Raw genomic sequence first — 17,046 nt, 5'->3', positions numbered from 1 at the left:
AGCCCCGGGGCCCTGGAGGACACCACGCTGAAGCTGGGCCAGCGATGTGCCCTCGCAGCACAGCAGGATGGTGCTGTCAGCTAAGAGCCAGGCACCCGCAGAGCCCAGGAGCCTCCCCACACCACCAGCAGCAGCAGGGTTATCTCTGCTTGGCAATTCCAACGTGTGCTGGGTTCAATGCTGACTTCCCTGCGAGGCTGCGCGCATGATGCACGGAAAAGCACCCGATCCCCTCCCGGCCCCGCCAAGAGCAGCTTTTCCTGGTCCAAAAATTCCTCATCCCTCCAGAAGCTGCTCAGATTTCCCCGCGATGTCCCCCTCCAGGCGCAAGGCATTTCCCCATTCCCCAGGGCTGCGAAAGGGAACTTACAGAGGAAAACATTTCACAAGATCAGAATCTTCGGGGCCGGAGCGAAAAGGGCCCGTACGGGGCCAGCGGGAGGGAGAAGTGGGGACACCGCAGCTGATTCTGGCCAAGGTAGGAGAAGGATCTGCAAAAAGCCACGCTGGGAAGGTGGGATGTCAAAAAAATATCAGGGACTTCCAGAGCGCAGAGCAGCAGCACCGAGCTGGTGGCCACAGCCGTGGAGCTGCTGCCTCATCCCACGCAGCACAGTGCCTGGCCCAGCACCGGGTGCTGCTTTTTAGGGCTTTATTTTCAGCCAGGAGCAGGGAGGTTAACGGGATCAGGGCCAGCTGATGCCAGGGAGCCATAAAACTGCGCCTCTCCCTTTCTTTTCCCTCTTTTAGCCCAGCCCCTCGTAGCTCTGCTTGGGATTTGGGAGTGACCTCGGCCCTTTCCTCGGGGACCCTTCCTCATGGGCCGCTGCCCAGGCACAAAGCACCCCGGCCTTTGGGGCGCAGGAGCGAGGTTTGGGAAGGTCACCCAGTCAGGCTGCGTGTCCTGGCCCTGGTTCAGGGGCCAGCAAGTCAGCGGGAGGTCACGGGGGGGATGCTCAGCAGGCGCCCAGCGCAGCCCTGCGGAGGGAAAGCACCTTCCTGCCAGGAGGGAAGTTGCACAGCGAGGGAGAAAGTGAAATCCCAAACTAGAAGTCCTAGACAGAGCAGCTGCTGCCCGAGGAGGCCCTGCTTTCCCTGCCACATCGCTGCTGCCCGCTGCCACCGAGTGCCCGGGCACCACCCCAGCTTAAATCCTCTCACCGTGTTTCCTACTGGGTGCCTTTAGCTTTGGGGCTGTCTCAAGCCCCTCTGCGCAGGGCATACAGCGGCGTGCGGAGCTGGGAGATGTCGCACCGCATCCCGTCGCCTCCCTGCAGCAGTGCTTGAACCAGGTTACGGGGAATTTGCTCGCAGGCTGCGCTCAGGGTCCCTTCCCCGCAGCCCCTGCTGCTCGCCCTGGCTGTCAGCAGCCTGGCCCTCGGGGCTATGAAACCCCTGCTGGTGCCCCGCCGGAGACAATGGGTCAGGAGCGTGGGTTGGCTGCCAGCACAGCCCCGCAGCGGCTGTCTGGGGGCAGGATTTCCCCACAAGCAATTAGCTCCAGTGCTGGAGCAGCGCTGGGCTCGGGGGCACGGGGGTCCCGGAGTGCCCACAGCCCGCACAGCTTTCCCTCTGCCGGCCCCCGGGGGCTGGGGCTGCTCCAGGCCCCTGAGAGCATCGTCCGTGCCCTTGGCTGACCCGCGCACATCTGGAGCCCTGCTTGCCATCGAGTCCTCCCCGTCACCGTGGGGCTGTGGGGACAGAGGGGGCAGGCAGCTCAGGCTTTCGCTCTCTCTGGGTCCAGGAAAATGGATTTTATTTTATTTTTTAAAGCTCTGAGCAAAGAAAATAAGGAGAAAAAAAAAAAAAAAAAAAAAAAGAGAGATAAATTAGCATCAGCCCTTGCCAACCCCTTTTGTCCCTTCCTAATGTCATCCCTTTCTGACTCCTGCCAGCGTCCCCTGCGTGCAAGGACAAGTTTTTATCTGCTGAGCAAAGAAACACGTGTTTGCTTTGCAGCCCAATGGCTCTCCTGGAGATGCCACAGGTGATATCCGCTCACCTGGGCGAGCAGCGCCTGCGGTGCCGGGGCCTCCCCCGTGCCCTGCTGGGCTGAGAAGTGGGCTGTGGCCGGGGAGCGCTTGGTGGGGCGCAGGGCAGAGCCCAGGCACCCTCTGCCACCACGTTCATGGAGCTGCTCTGTGCCGCCGTGGCTTTTTCCCCAAGGAGATGCCACTTTGGGGATGAGCGGGGTCCCCAGGCACCCAGGCTGGGGGACAGGGGCTGGGGCGGCCTCCCCAAGGGCTGTGAGCTGTGAATGGCCCCGAAACCGCCTTTGTTCCCCTCCCCGGGGGGCAGGACGGCAGCGTCCGCGGGTATAAAGGGGGCGGGGGCCCTGATCCCGGCCCCATCCCCATCCCCAGCCCTGTCCCCAGCCATGGGGCACCCCGCCGTGCCCCCCACCCTGCTGCTCTGCCAGCTGGGGCTCGCCGCGGCCATCCAGTGGCTGTGAGTAACGGGGAGCAAAGGGGGGAGGGAGGAAGGGGAAGGAAGGATGGGGGGCTCCCCGGGGGTCCCCCGCAGCGGGGCTGCCCCCTGTCACCCTCTCCCCAGGTCCCCGTTTGCTCGTCACCTGCGGTCCCCATCCCCTGGCCCCCAGCCCGGTGCCCACGGTCCCCTCTCCCCTCTCCTCTCCCCGCAGGGGGCTGGCGGAGAGCGGCAGCGGGGTGGCTTGGGACGAAAGCCACCACTGCGGGCTGCTGGCCGGGGTGGTGCCCGAGCACTTCCAGACGTGCCGGAGGAACCTGGAGGTGATGCACAGCGTCGTCCGGGCGGCCGCCGAGACCGTGAGCGCCTGCCAGAAGACCTTCGCGGGCATGAGGTGGAACTGCTCCTCCATCCTGCGCGCCCCCAGCTTCGGTCCTGACCTGCTGAGAGGTAAAGGGGGCTCCCCTCGGGTGCTCACCTCCTCCTCCTGCTGCCCCGGGCAGCTCCCCGGGCCGTGCGTTAGGCAGGGCTTTAACGGTGGGTGTCAGTCCTGATTTAGGTGCAAAAGCCGCGCTGCAAACCTGCTTTAGGATTTCCTTTGGAGAAAACATGCTGCCATCACCCCGCTGTTAATCCCGTGCCACTTAGACCAGCAGGAATAACTCACACTCAAGCAAAAACAGCTTTTGGAGGCTGCAAACAAAGGGGAAATCAGGCTGTCTGCTGCGAGCAGGACACAACAGCAGCACAGGCTAAAGATACAGCCCCCAAAGGGCGTCAGCTCGGGGCTTTATCCCGTCACACGAAACAAAACAAGCCTCCTTCCCTTGTGGGACGCGAGATTCCCTTCTCTTTCAGGGACCCGGGAGTCCGCCTTCGTGCACGCCCTGGCCGCGGCCGCCGTCACCCACGCCATCGCCCGAGCCTGCGCCTCGGGCTCGCTGCCCCTCTGCTCCTGCGGCTCTGCCCCCTCCGAGGCGCCGGGCCCCGATTTCCGATGGGGGGGCTGCGGGGACAACCTGAGCTACGGCCTCCAGCTCGGTGCTGCCTTTGCCGACAGCCCCGTGAAGTCCAGCGGGCCGGGCAGGACGGCTCTCAGGGCCGTCAAACTGCACAACGGCGCGGCGGGCAGGCAGGTGGGTGTGCGCCGGGACCCCCACTGCCTGCTGCAGGGGGGCTGAGAAACGGGGGGAGACCCCAGGCAGTCCAGGGGGTGCCGTCCTTAGAGTGAGGAGGCACCTACGTGGTTAAATTGGAGGTAGATGTGTTTGCAGAGACATTCCCCTTACTCCTCCTCCCCAAAAAAATGTTGCCAGCCCACCACAAACTCCTGCAAACCCTTCCCAAGGGTTATGTGCTTATCACCCCTCAATATTTATTAAAAGCAGGCACTCTGCTGTCCCAGTAGCATCGTTTTCTTCCACCCCTAAACAAAATGAGCTCTCCTGGGTGGCAGCACAGCTCTTTCATCTCTTAAAACTTCCCGTGGATGCTCATCCAAATTGGTGTGGTGGGCGCCAGCCCCAGGCAGCACGTTCATCCTCTTTCCAACCTCCACAGGTGCTGAGTGACTCCTTGGACACCAGGTGCAAATGCCACGGTGTTTCGGGCTCCTGTTCGGTTAAGACCTGCTGGAAGGGGCTGCCAGGCCTGGGCGAAATCGCTTCCGAGCTCAAGTCCAAGTACCTGGCAGCCGTCAGGGTGACCCACCGGCTCATCGGGGCCAGGAAGCAGCTGGTACCCAAAGAAACAGGCTTCAGGCTGCTGAAGGAGACGGATCTGGTTTATCTCATCAACTCCCCCGACTACTGCGTGCCCAACGTCCCCCTGGGGTCTCTGGGGACGCAGGACAGGTAAGGAACTGCTGCAGATGTGCTCTGGCAGCCTCCCAGGCAGAGCTTCCATCCGGCACGTGGAACCAGGAGTGCTCGGTGGCGGTCGGGGCGATCCCTTTGCGTGGTGGCAGGGGGGTGTGAGGAAGGTTCGTGCAGCCCCCAGTGCTGCTTGCATGGGCAGGCACGGTCCCGACCCCTCACCTCTCTCCTCTGGGCAGGCAGTGCAACAAGAGCTCGGTGGGCAGCGAGGGCTGCGACCTGCTGTGCTGCGGCCGCGGCTACAACGCCTACACGGAGGAGGTGGTGGAGAGGTGCCACTGCAGGTACCACTGGTGCTGCTACGTGGCGTGCAAGAGGTGCCGGCGGCTGGTGGAGAAATACGTCTGCAAATAGCGCCCGGGGCGGCGCGGGGCACGGGAGGGCTCCCCCGGGGTGCAGCTGGAGACTGGGCAGCAGCCGCTGGGGATGCGCTAAATTCGGCAAGGAGGGGACTATGCTGGGAGCCCGGGCTCCAGCACTGCCACGGAAGACCCCAAACTGAGCAATGATGGGAAGCCGAAACCCCGAGCCCGACCTCTGCCCCTTCTGCCCGGAGCAAGACAAAGGGCTGCCCTCCCGCGGCACAGCGGGGGCATCCAGCGCCCGTCTCCAGCTGGGGACTGTCCATTTATCACTTCGCCCTTTTCTCCAGGGGTGAATGGGGACCCTGGGCTGCCATTGTCCTGTCGCGGGAGGTTTTTGGCAGTGGCCTGAAAGCCAGGAGTGATGGATGGGCAGGGGGGAGCGAGCTGCCCGTCGGGAGGAGGCTGCAGGGGAGGAAAACTGCATAGGGTGAGGGGGTCACGGGCAGCTCCCCTGGCAGCAGGTTTCTGCTGGGGGTTGACCCAGCACCATTAAAACCTCCTGGTGGGCAAACACTGCTCCAGTGCCCTCTGCAGCATCTGGAACGACACGGCTGGGACGCAGGCAGAACCAGGTATGGCTCCAGGAGCCAGAGCCCATCAGTCCCCCCTACAACCTGATTCTCTCACTGCGAGGAGATTTCAGCCCACTACTCTGACCCCTTTGATACCAGGCGAGCTGGCACTGGCCTGGAGAGAGGACAGGGCCCCAGGGACATCAGAACAAGCCTTTTGTCTCCATACTTGGTGTAAGCAGGATTCCGGTGTGTGCTTCTTAAATAAACCTATCGTACCATTCCCCTCTGCGACAGCCCTCTGTGTTTCCTAAGCCCACCTCCCTCCAGCTCCTTGCCATTCACAGAGAAAATGAGCCTGGGGGGGAGATCCTAAAACACAAAGCATAAAAGTTCTGGTAGCTGGAAACTGAGGTAGCTGGGGCTTATTTCCTGATCCCAGTGCATGTAGTTTGGACTAAACAAGTGTGCCTCACGGATGGGGTCCCGATCTGCCTTTTACTTCCCTCTGTTGCCTCGACTGCTTTTAGCACAGGGGTTGGCCGAGTGCTCAGATGGAATAAGAGTTTCCAGTTCGTGCAGCCTTTGGAGAGAAGGGCCGAGCCTAAACGCACACGTGCTGAGGAGAACCCACAGCATGAGGGGCTCAGGTAAATGTGACCGAAGTCCCAGGACGGTTTCCTGCAGCTGCCACCGTGCCCGAGAGCCTCGGCCAGCTTTGCGTGCGCCTTGTGTTATTTGTGGTTTGTACTGAATGGAGCTGGCTGTGCTCAGCCCCGAGTCCAGCTGTAAGATTACTCATTTCCATATTCACTCAATCATTTTTAACAGCCTCTGCTGGGTCACAGAATCAATTCATAAGCTTTTACTGTAAACCATCCCCTCCATTTAATGTGCTCCAGGTTTCCTTATTAACAATGACTAATAGCTGGGAGCCCAAGGTGGCTCGAGAGGAGCCTGGGAGCTGGAAGCTGAAATGCTCAGGGGTGAAGCAGATGCTCACACAGCTAACTAAGCGAGTTAACTACCATTATCAGTTGTTAATGTGCCGCTGACTCGCTGGGGCTGCTGACACGCAGCCTTCCCAGGGTGACAGCAAGGCCGCAGCTGCGAGGCTTCCGCCACAGCTGCGCAAGGCCACGAAGCTCTCTGCAGCTTCTCTCTTAAAATGCAATTAGGAGTTAGTCACCAGCATTCCTCGGAAAAGGGATGCTGGGCTGCGGTTTCTGTGCCCAGAGCCAGGCGGAGCACAGAGGGTGCAGGTACCTCGTTAGGAGGGTTGCTCACCCCAAAAGCGCCGCAGGGCCGGATCAGAGGGAGGTGAAATCAGGAAGGGCTGCCAGCTCCCCCCAGCTCCCCAGGGCATTGCAAAACGAGCTGGGGAGAAGAAAACAGGCAAAGGCCGCTGCTGCGGAGGGAGAGAGCCAGCCAGGAGGGTGGGAAATGTGATTTGCATTTGGTAACTCCAAACACACAGCGCCTGGGGCAGAGAAGAGGAGCCACAATAGCGAGGAACGCCCCGGGGAGATGTCGCGATCCCCTCCTGGAGAGGTCCTGTTTGAGTTTCTGCCTGGGAAACGGCAGGGGCAAGGGCTGAATATGCGGAGCCCTCTGCTCCTCGGGCTGCCTGCATGGTCCAGGGGTGAGCTGGAGGGGTCGAGGTGCAGCGGGGGCACTGGGCTCTGCTGATGTCCTGCGGGCAGCGGGGAAGTGCTGTAATTATCAGAAGGGTGCCGAGGGTCAGGCTGGCAGGAGGGGCTGTGGGGAGGTGACAGCGAAGTGACAACGTTTAGAGGGGGAAGCGTTGCAATCTGGGCCCGCAGCTGGAATCACCAGCTTTGTGAGATCTGCTGGGCTGGAAGAGTCTCCCAGGGACTGAGAGCCAGAACAAGGCAATTAATATCCGGCAGTGGGTCCGGGGGGAATAAACCACCCACTTGGCCCCGCAGGCTGAGGGGATCCATCTGACTGGATGTATTTTGTCCAACTCTGCCGGCAGGGAAGCTAGCATAAAGGCTGCCAGGGGAGCACAGAGCCCTGACCCCTGGCACAGGCCATCACAAGCATCCTCCAAGGTAAAGGATGGGAAAACCTGGACCCTGACATCACCCTTGGGTGGCTTCCAGCACTAGTCAGTGCAGCACTGCCAGCGAAATAAATCAGTGCTAGCAGGTCTTTCTTTAGCTGTCTGCAACTTCAGTCCCCCCAAAAAACATCTCAGGCTCTGTTAGGTACCTCTTCGGGACCTGAACAAACCTGGGCACGGTGACAGCAGTGTCCTTGACACTGGGAGGATCTCCGTAACAATTATGGCTTCGCAGCCCTTCAGACACATCCTCACATGTTTCTCTTGCCCCACTTTCACAATCAGTCCTCCCCAGACTGTGGTAGGCTGCTGTCATTACCCTCTGCTTCATGAGCCCTCGTCGGGCTCGCTGCTAATGTGACGGATCTACCTCTTTGACTTTCCTGTCACTAGCCATTTTTCCCTGGGTCTTGTGGCTTTTTGTTTATCTGTCACTGGAAATGAGAATCCCAGAGCTGAATTCTCTATGGTGGTGGCAGAAGTTTTTCACTTTCTGGTGCTGTGAGCTGACATGGGAGAGATGGCTCTGAACGTGGCCTGCGCACAAAATAAAACCAGCCCTCTGCATGAAATGTGGTGAGAACCGGGCAAAGGGTTTGCTCTGCAAAGCCTGCCCATAGTTACTACTTGACTTTTAGTTTGTGTTTGAAAGGAGTAACACTGGTGTGAACGTGATCCTTCCCTGCTGGCCAGATTGTGCAGACAATGAAGTCTGGAGAAAGGAGAGTGGGAGAGTGATCTTCATGGGCTCTTTTGACCTTGTTGCTAAAGCACTTTTTTTTTTATTTTTATTTTTTATTATTATGTATACCTGTAGAGATGCTGCATAACTTATTCCAGGTGGATAACCCAAGCCAAGGCAATAAGATGTTGGTAAATAAACAAAAGTTTGGGGGTAAGAATGACACTAGGACATGTTGGGATATTTCTCTTTCTTTTCTCTTTCCTTCTGCTCGTCACAAGGAGACCTGAGCTAGAACAAGGAGAAGACGCACGGTGGGGCCACTGCCTCAGTGCTGAGCTGTTGATCAACATCTGCAGTGCTGTAAATATCTGGGGGATGTTACTTTGACCTTTGGGATGGTTGGCGCCTCCACTCTCGCACCACAAGACACAAGCATGAGTAAAGGCTTTGTATCTAAGGAAACTCCCTTGCATCTCTCTTCTCCTTTATTTCTGGGGTGTTCCTCAGGATGTCCTGAGGATGACAAGTAATAGTAGGGATTGCCCTCATGGGGATCTTCAGCTGAGAGACAGGGACAAATGAACGTAGGTGAGTAACAGCCATGAGACCAGAGGGGGAACCAGACTGCAGTCTGAGGGCCCCTGGGCATAGCTTGAAGGGCGCTTGTTGCAATGGCTGTGCTGGGTGGACTCATCAAATCACCTTTATGCCAGTGCTGAGGAAATGCCATGGCCTCATCAAATAGCAGCATTTTTCATTCGTGCACCCCTGGGGAAAATGAGCTACGGCAGGGTGGGAGCTGCAGAGCAGCCTCCTCTCCACAGCAGGAGCAGCCACAAGCCCATGAGCCCACGACGTGTGGGTGCCTGCAGTTCCTTATGCTGGGGCTGAAGAGCAGGCAGACGACAGGTAATTTGGTCACTGGCCCTTACTGATTTCATGCCTCTGTGGTATAAGTGAAACCTGTTCTTGACCAGTTGGGACAGCGGGTAAAAACAGGGCTAATGAACTGCTAGCAGGGAGATTCAGGAACTTCCATCCAGCTGACAGGTTCACCGACTTGGCTCTTGCAAGCAAAGCCTTCTCCGTCTCGAAGGAAACAGAGCCTCACATAGATTTCCTGCTCCCTCAGTCCAGCGTGGCTGCTGAGCAGTGATAATGTGTGGCTCAGGGCCTGTCCTGTGCTGCCCCTGATAATCTGGGTCAAAGCTGACACCACCACCACCACCCCGCCTCCAGTTTTAAGGGAAGGGGAAGTGGGCTGAGGTCCGTGCTGCATCATCAGCCTATTCACAATTATTTGGAGAGCAAGCCAATAACTCCCTGTGAACCTATCTGGCTTGCTCTGAGAGGTGAAGGCCTCAAGGAAGAATGCCCAAAGGAGATGTTTGCTCAAGATTAAACAGAGATATCCTATAGGCAGGGTAATCCCATAACTGCTGAGGCTATCTGGGTAACACAAAGGCTAAGGCACTGAAGGAGTTCACTCCAACAGTGTCTTTTGCTCCGATCCTCAAAAATGCTGTTGAAATTTAGAATCTTAAAAGCTTGGGAAGGGAGGTGGGGGAATGATTTGATAGGTTTACTGTTGATTTTAACTAATGCATGCGAGGAGGGAAGATGCTGCACAGACTGGAGCGTTTGCTCTCTGATAAAGGTGAACTGGCCGTAATTGCTGGGGGTGTCATAGCATCTTCTGCTGGTGAAGGAAAAATGGCTGTAGATTTCTGGCCTCATTCTACTTCCAATTATTATATTAATTATTTTTTTCCACTGTTGAGCGCAGCGTGGTTCTTCGCTTCCTGCCTGGTGCGCAGGAATACCACAGAATGATGTGTTAAACTGTTGACATATCTCATACTACCGGTGCCTGCGCTTTCAGTCTGAGCAAAACAGTCACATGGAAGGAGGATGACAGGAGAGCAAACCCGTCAGGATGTACTTGGGACACGGCATAAAGGAACCTAAACCCACAACTCCTCTATCTTCTACGATTAACTTTTTATCAAGCTATCTCGTGTACGCATGAGGGAAACAAACAGATTAAGTCATAAACTGACTCATCTGTGGAAGTTGAGTGCTTCCAGCCTGCCCTGAATTATTATCACACCATATAAATTTTTCACATCTAGGTCATTAACTTGTATTGTGTTTCTGCACGTCAGCTTGTAAAAGCCCAGCTTTAACCATTACCTGTCTGATGCCTGTTTTAATTTCAGAGATACTATTAAAAGGGACTCAGGAGCTAACCAAAAAAGAAATGATAAAGGGTCCTTATCCTACTTTTGTTATAAAAACAACACATGGAGATGAAATGGACACTGCACTTAAATAATAAAATGTAGGACTTTGCTGCGGAGCATCCATGCTGGGCACTGTGTGTTGCCTGGATGGCCTGCCAAGTTCTGATCCCATGTTATGCAGTGATAGCTGTGTGCAGTACAAGCCCCTAGTGAATTCCAGCCTTGACATCCTAAGGGGCTGCCAAGGCTCTCCCAATAGTAGGAGAGGACCATGTGTGACCTACCCTCCCAGGTGGAGCTCCTGCCCTAGCACCTGGGTCAGGCTTTTTGTGACAGCAGTGACTTTGGGGACCCCACGGAGCGACCCTAGGCTAGCGATGGCTTGGCTCCCTCTGGTGCAGCCGCATGGGCAAAACACACCCGAGGAAGGGAGCTGAGCACCCTGCAGAGATACCAGCATGGGGTTCTGGGGCAGGGTGGTTCATTAGTACGATCTTTGGCTGGGCTTGGCAGGACACTGCTGATTGCACTGCTAGTTCGTGTCTCTGGAGCCAATGCATTTAATTCCAGCTTGGCACCTGATGCAGGGTGCTGCATTGTGTTGTGCAGACAAACTCCAGCCTTCTGCTGCATTTTTAAGATTAATTTTAAGATTAATGGATTATTTTTTTAAGATTAATGGATTAATTTTAAGATTAATGGATTAATTTTAAGATTAATGGAAAGAGACACACTGGTAAGATTAATGGAAAGAGGCTCGCACCATTAAACAAGCAACAACCAAACCTGCAAAACAATAACCTGCAGAGGTGCAGATAGCGGAGGAAAGTCAAAGAAGAGGTGATCAGAGGGGCTTGGGGCAACCCAGGTCCATGTGGTCCAGGATGAGAAATTTGTGTGCGTCATTGTTTAATGCTGTTAATTAAATAGACCAGGGATCTGCTCCTTTATGGGGGCGGTGTAAATTGGAGTAAATGGGGGGCTGAGAGGCGAAGGGGACCAGCACTGTCAGCTTCACTATGACTCTCTGTTTTTTTTTGATTTAATGTTGTGATTTGGACAATTCTTCGGTCCCGCTGCTCTGCCCGGAGCCCAATTTTAGCCGAGCGCGGACCTCCCCCCTTCCCTCAGGGGCCCCTCGGGCCCCTACCAAGATGGCGGCGGCGGCGCCCTCACGAAGATGGCGGCGGGGGCGGGCGCGGGCGCGGGCGGAAGCGGCGGGGCTGAGGGGGGAGGCTCGGAGCCGGGCCGGCAATGGCGGAGCTGCCCGGCGGCGGGGCGCGGCTGCCGGAGCTGCTGGCCACGGGCTGGCGGCTGTGGGAGGAGGTGGATGCCGGCACCGAGCCGTCCTCGGGGGCTCCGGCCGTGCAGGAGAAGGTGCGGCAGGGGCTGGGCGCGCTGCGGCAGGCGGCCGCTATGGTGGCGGAGCTGGAGCTCTTCAGGTGAGGAGGCGGCGGGGACGGGGCTGGCGGCGGGAGGCTGAAACGGGGGCTTGACGCCGGGGCTGTGCCTTGCAGCGAGAACGAGGAGCTGGACGAGGTGGCGTCGGCCGACCTGAGGTACCTGGCGGTGCCCGCCCTGCTGGGCGCCCTCACCCTGCGGCAGGTGGACGCCAGCCGCCGGCGGGAGCACCTGGAGGCGGCCCGGGCCCATTTCTGCCGCTTCCTGCAGCTCTGCCGGGCCTACGGGCTCAGCGCCGCCCCGCCGCCCGCCGCCCCGGGGGCCGAGGAGGAGGAGGACGAGGAGGAGAAGGAGGAGGCCGGCAGCACCGGTGCCCGCGGCCCCGCCGCCCAGCGCAGCCTGCTGGCTATGGCCGCCGGCCGGCAGGCCAAGATCGAGAGGTGAGCAGGGCGAGGAGGCCGGGGCTGAACGCGGTTCAAGGCGTTCAAATGGGCCCTCAGTGGGCTGGGGTGGCCCGGGGGTCGTGGGGATGTGGCTGTGGCTGTGGTGGTGGTGCCCGGTCCTCAGAGAGGAGTCACGCAAAAGCTCCTCGCGGTCAGCTCCCTAATAACAAGCTCTGTGAAGCCGCCCAGGCTGGAAGCTTCCTCCAAATGTCCTCATCTGAGCTTTAATTCAGGGGCCGTCGATGCCCCTCCGTCATGTTTGGGATGAGGATTGTGGCAGGCAAACTGTTGCTTTGTGCGGTGACACTGACAGGCCCAAGGTGGCCTTGAGAGCAGTTTAAATTACATAAATACCAAAACACAGTTTCTGTCCTAAAAGTAACCCAGGTGGGACGGATTTGGGGTAGCAGGATATGTTGTGGGGCGGTGCAGCACGGGCAGCCTGGCACTGTGCGTGAGGCAGGTCTGGGTGTGCTCGCCAGCCCTGCCATCAGCAGGTTCCTACCTGACCTGACTGCAGAGCGAGGCGTTGCAGTTATGTCAGCTCCCAGTGAAAAGCAGAGGCAGCAAGATCACCGTTTTCTGACAGCCTGGATCCTCACGCCGGCTCCAGAGCTCTCGTCCCAGCTGCCCTTCTCAGTGGCTGACTGCAGAGAGTTTGCCCTGCTGCCAACAGCCCAGAAGGGAGTGGTTTGCTTTGCCCCACAGCAGCACAGGCAGATGCTCGTGTGCTTAAGATGTATTTTTAAGGGTTCTCTGTGGAGTTACTGAGCATGAGTCTGTTTTATAGAACAACGCTTGTATGCTGTGTCCTTTCTCTTGGACGTCCTCTGTGTCAGCAATCCTCAGCTGGGATTGCTGGCCTCTTAGCACAAAGAAAATAATTGGGAGGGGCCCTGTCTTTAAATTTAAATTGTCTTCCTAAAACTTCCTAACAATAGGAGCTTCATAAATTAGATCGGTAAGTCATCAGAACCTACCTTTCTGTATGCAACTTTCATTTGAAACACGTGAAAGTATCTTAAAGCTCTTACACAGACTTAAGCACTGTATCTGGGCCATGCTAGAGAAAGTTTACCGAAATTATGTCCTTTAATTCTCTTTGAGCCAGGTACAAGCAGAAGAAGGAACTGGAGAACAGGCTGGCCTCTATGAGAACCTTTGTGGACAGTGGGCAGGCAGATGAGGATCAGATACGGGAATTCTACCTACTGCAAATCCAGAAATGGGTCAACATCAGCTTTGAGGAAATTGAGAGCATTGACCATGAAATGGTAATCCTGAGGAACAGAGATGCAGCGAAACAGGTATGAGATATCTCTATCTGCAGGTCCTGTGAACTCTGCATGGTTAGACCTGATGACAGACACTGTTGTGGGTAGATGAACCTCAGAGCAATTCATTAGCAGAGTTTCCTAAGTTTTGTGCTGTGAATTCCAGGTTAAAGTCTAGCTCATGCACAATATAAATGGACAGGGCGTGGTTTAGTTCCGAACAGCCAGTGGTCTGATTTTTGCATTAGTGCCTGTCTGGTGCTATCGCACGTCCTAGACAGTCACAGCGTGTAAAATGCTCGAGCACTGAACATCAGAGCTGAACTGATCTGTGTGCAGAGGCTTTTCTCCGCTTTGCTGGGTTGTACCAGACCCTTAACTCTAAAGAACTAAATACATTTGTCATTTAAAACAAGACCCTGGTGATTTTTTTCTTTCAAGCCTACATTTCTAACCTACAGAACATCGTGATGTTACAGAAAAAACATGCCTGTTCTGTATGAGGAAAACAATTCTTGTGTGGCACGGTGTTTCTGGGCTTTATGCTTCTCACCTAGAACATCTGTCTAGAATTAAAAAACTAATAATAATGTGCCTAAGTGTGCCATAGTCCAGCTTTGCTGGCACGGCTGGTTTGTGCAATTCATTACTGGCATTGCAGAGCTCTGCTCTTCTGTAGTGCCCTGGGTGATATCTTCATGAATGATGAGCTCTACTTGCTTCAGAGTGCACTGTGTTTGATCCATGGAAAAAATAAGCTGTATTTCATGCTTTGATCTGAGCTGATCTGGTTTAGCTCTGTCAGCTTTCTGCTTTGATCGGAACGGGTGTAACAAAGGCACAAAGAGAAGTGATTTGTGGAAGCTCACAGATGGAGTTCATGATTTAAACTGGATTAAGGGCTGAATTGTCCGTCTTGGGGCATTGCTGTGACAGCAGAGGCATCTCTTTTCTACAAGACCCTTAGTAACTTGTCTGGGGGGTGGGAAGCCAAGAAGGGGACTCTTATCTACGTGATTATTTTGTGACTCTTGTTTGCGATTTCAGTCTTCAGCACCACCTCACGGTACTGCCCGGCAAGTCAGAGCTCCACTGAAACCTTTCATTCTTACCCGGGACGTTGTTCAGTCTAAGTATGTTTATTTTTGCTTACTTTAACGCGCTGTGATGCAGCGCTCTGTTCCCACGTCAAACCCAAGACACTCTTTCAAAGGCAGAAGCACAGTCGTTATCGTCAGGCAGCGTGTCGCATCGAGACTGCATGTGTTGTGCATCTGGGCAGGGGACGGGGAAACTTCTAACACGTTTCTTCCACTTTCTGTCGTTTCTTCTGTTACCAGCATGCTTCAGAGTCTCGGCTGATGCTGGTTGTTCTGTTGGGATGGCAGAAGAGGAGACCGTACTGAAGTATTACTGCGTTAGTTTATGGGCCCTGTGCTTGCTGTTTAGTAAGCTGTGGAAGAGGCAAGGCTTCTCTGCCCCTCTAACCTCGATGTGATATAACAGGATTGTTCTTTGCTCTTAAAATAAAGAGCATGACATAGAAAAGCACATGCAGTCACTTAATCTAATACAAACTCCGGAGGATTTTGGTGGGTTCAAATTAGTCATCTTTGGGGCTGAGAAGCTGTGGTACCCGCCTGGCCACCAGTTCCAATAGCCTGTTACTTAAATTTTTTTACCATAGGGCTTTCCGTAGGGTAACAAGATCTCAGCACTTCGTGGTGCTATGAGATTCTTGCAGGTGATACAGCAGCTAAACCACAAAGTGGGCTAGAAAACAGATTTCTTGTGGTTTTGACATTATCTGATTTGAGGGTTACAGATACCTCTTTAGCTAAGCTGTGCCTGATTCAGTTCTCGGTGTCCTCATGGGCAAGCTGAGCCAGCGGACAGCATTCTTCTAGGGATTGGACAAATATTTCGAGATCTTTGGAACAAAGCAGTCCTTGCCTCTCTAAAGCAGCAGAATTAACTCCTGCAGTGCTATCCTGGCTATGTTTCTGAGCAGTCTGCTGCTGAAGGCCCAGACTGTGGAAATACCCTCCTTGGGCAAAGTCTTGGTAACACGCCTCGTGCTATCGATACAAATTGGAGATCTACGGGGTAGTTCTGTGCGCTGTTATTGGTGTTTCTGCAATTCATACAGGACGTGACGTGCCTTCCTCGACCCTCTCTCTCTTCCTGCAGGGTGTTTGGTGCTGGCTATCCTAGCCTCCCGACTATGACCGTAAATGATTGGTATGACCAGCGCAGGAGGGAAGAAGCAATGCATGGTCCGAGTGCACCTCAGAAGCCATCAGGTAAGGAGGGGTAGGGCAAAAATGGAAACAGAGAATTCGTGAACCCTCTTGAGGAGAATGGTGCGTAGGGGATGTGCTCAGGGTGTAGAATACCCTCTGGCTTTCTCCACTAGGCTTCAGGATAAACAGATTGCTTGGCTGCTCCTCGGCATTTCCTGCTTTGTCTAGGCTGACTCCAGGAGGGATTCTGTTCGGAGACCCCGACTTGTCATTTCCCATTGTCTTACTGTCCCTCACTCTTGTTCTTGACCTTCAGCAGATACAGCTGATGAAGAGTTGCAGAAGCAGCAGCAGGAGAAAAAGGAGGAGGAGGACGATGAGGAAGCTCTTAAAAAAGCTCGAGACTGGGATGACTGGAAAGATACACACCCGAGAGGCTACGGCAATCGGCAGAACATGGGCTGATGCTGTGGCAGCAGAGAGAGCAGGGCCTGGAAATCCTGTCAGAATTGCCTGTGTCTTGGCGATATAGGAATAAATGCACTGTACATATGCAGAGGTGTCCTTGGCTTCTCTGGGAGTCACTGGAGTCGGAGGAGGAAACACGACAATTTGCTTTGGTTTACATGAAATGTCAGACTGAGAGCGAGCTCGTCATGGACAGTGGCACCGCAGAGCTCCTGTCAGCGGGGCGCTGTCTGAGGGGCCAGACTGCCTCTGCTCTCCCAGTCAGAGGAAGTCCTTGAAAGAAAAGTACATGCATTTGGAAACTTCTCTTTGTATTGTTGGTGGATGTATTTATTTTTTTTTTCCTCTATATTTTAGACTAAATAAAATCTCTTGTTCTGCCTAGTTCTTGCTGTGAAAATCCCTTGGGTTTTTGTTTGTTTTTTGTTCCTTTCAGAGAAAATGTGCAGGACTGGTTGCTGGGAGTTGGGGGTGGCAAATGTCAGATGGCCTCTTATTTTGGCCAGGGCTACTGGTGGCCTTTCCACAGCCTCATCATCCCCAGGCTGGCAGAATGAAGGGTTTGGGAGCTTTGGGGAGCTTTGTGTTAAGCAGGGCAGATATTTTAAGGGCAAAGTGTTAAAATGCTGGTAGTACACATAGTACAGATGCCTTAATATAAATGTTTGTCCCTTTGCTTGGTGTGGTGGGCTCTGTGCAGCTGTAGATGTGTTGTGTAGGTACACGTGGTGGTGTGGGTGTGTTTGTGACCCTCGTGGAGTGCTGCAGGGACCAACGCTGGGACCAGCAGCGCCGTTTTCAGAAGAGCAGTGCGCTGGTGGTCAGCGTGCTCTGCGATCTGCTTATGGGATGAACCTGAAGGGGTGAAAACTGTGTCTGCAGTCCTCCAAACAAGCTTAAATTGCAGCTGGTGCTGCTCCTTGACTGACTGGGAAGAGAGAACGTGACGGCTGTGCTGTACCTGCACCCATCCAGAGAGTGGCACTGCCATTGCCAGGTGAGCAACGGAGGAACTGCTGCTGGGG

The 17,046-nt window shown here is 55.1% G+C and overlaps 2 protein-coding genes across 3 annotated transcripts; both read left to right on the top strand.

The window, feature by feature from the left end:
* The first annotated feature begins 2,377 nt into the window (after positions 1-2,377).
* LOC116494628 (protein Wnt-11b-like) lies at positions 2,378-4,655 on the top strand. Its single transcript, XM_032196591.1, has 5 exons — positions 2,378-2,448; positions 2,642-2,877; positions 3,286-3,563; positions 3,988-4,280; positions 4,481-4,655. The coding sequence occupies exons 1-5, from the start codon at positions 2,378-2,380 to the stop codon at positions 4,653-4,655; spliced, it is 1,053 nt and encodes a 350-aa protein (XP_032052482.1).
* A 6,779-nt stretch (positions 4,656-11,434) lies between these two features.
* IGBP1 (immunoglobulin binding protein 1) lies at positions 11,435-16,405 on the top strand. Of its 2 annotated transcripts, none has more exons than XM_032196553.1 (6): positions 11,435-11,634; positions 11,710-12,033; positions 13,148-13,343; positions 14,358-14,443; positions 15,501-15,613; positions 15,873-16,405. In XM_032196553.1, exons 1-6 carry the CDS (start codon positions 11,447-11,449, stop codon positions 16,016-16,018), a joined length of 1,053 nt encoding a protein of 350 aa, XP_032052444.1. In that variant the 5' UTR covers positions 11,435-11,446; the 3' UTR covers positions 16,019-16,405. The 2 variants fall into 2 exon arrangements, with proteins under 2 accessions (XP_032052444.1, XP_032052443.1); XM_032196552.1 differs by having other exon boundaries at positions 15,870-16,405.
* The last annotated feature ends 641 nt before the right edge of the window (positions 16,406-17,046 follow it).

Source organism: Aythya fuligula, chromosome 13, assembly GCF_009819795.1.
Source record: "Aythya fuligula isolate bAytFul2 chromosome 13, bAytFul2.pri, whole genome shotgun sequence".
In the NCBI taxonomy this organism is placed as follows: Eukaryota; Metazoa; Chordata; class Aves; order Anseriformes; family Anatidae; genus Aythya; species Aythya fuligula.
This window is presented reverse-complemented; position numbering and strand designations above follow the sequence as displayed.

Bases quoted from the DNA above. Each gene is read 5' to 3' on its own strand.
- LOC116494628 (XM_032196591.1), top strand. From the start codon at position 2,378: ATGGGGCACCCCGCCGTGCCCCCCACCCTGCTGCTCTGCCAGCTGGGG. The intron at 3,564-3,987 runs GTGGGTGTGCGC...CAACCTCCACAG, and splicing joins ACGGCGCGGCGGGCAGGCAG to GTGCTGAGTGACTCCTTGGA. The intron at 4,281-4,480 runs GTAAGGAACTGC...TCCTCTGGGCAG, and splicing joins TCTCTGGGGACGCAGGACAG to GCAGTGCAACAAGAGCTCGG.
- IGBP1 (XM_032196552.1), top strand. From the start codon at position 11,447: ATGGCGGAGCTGCCCGGCGGCGGGGCGCGGCTGCCGGAGCTGCTGGCC. The intron at 13,344-14,357 runs GTATGAGATATC...TTGCGATTTCAG, and splicing joins ACAGAGATGCAGCGAAACAG to TCTTCAGCACCACCTCACGG. The intron at 14,444-15,500 runs GTATGTTTATTT...CTCTTCCTGCAG, and splicing joins CGGGACGTTGTTCAGTCTAA to GGTGTTTGGTGCTGGCTATC.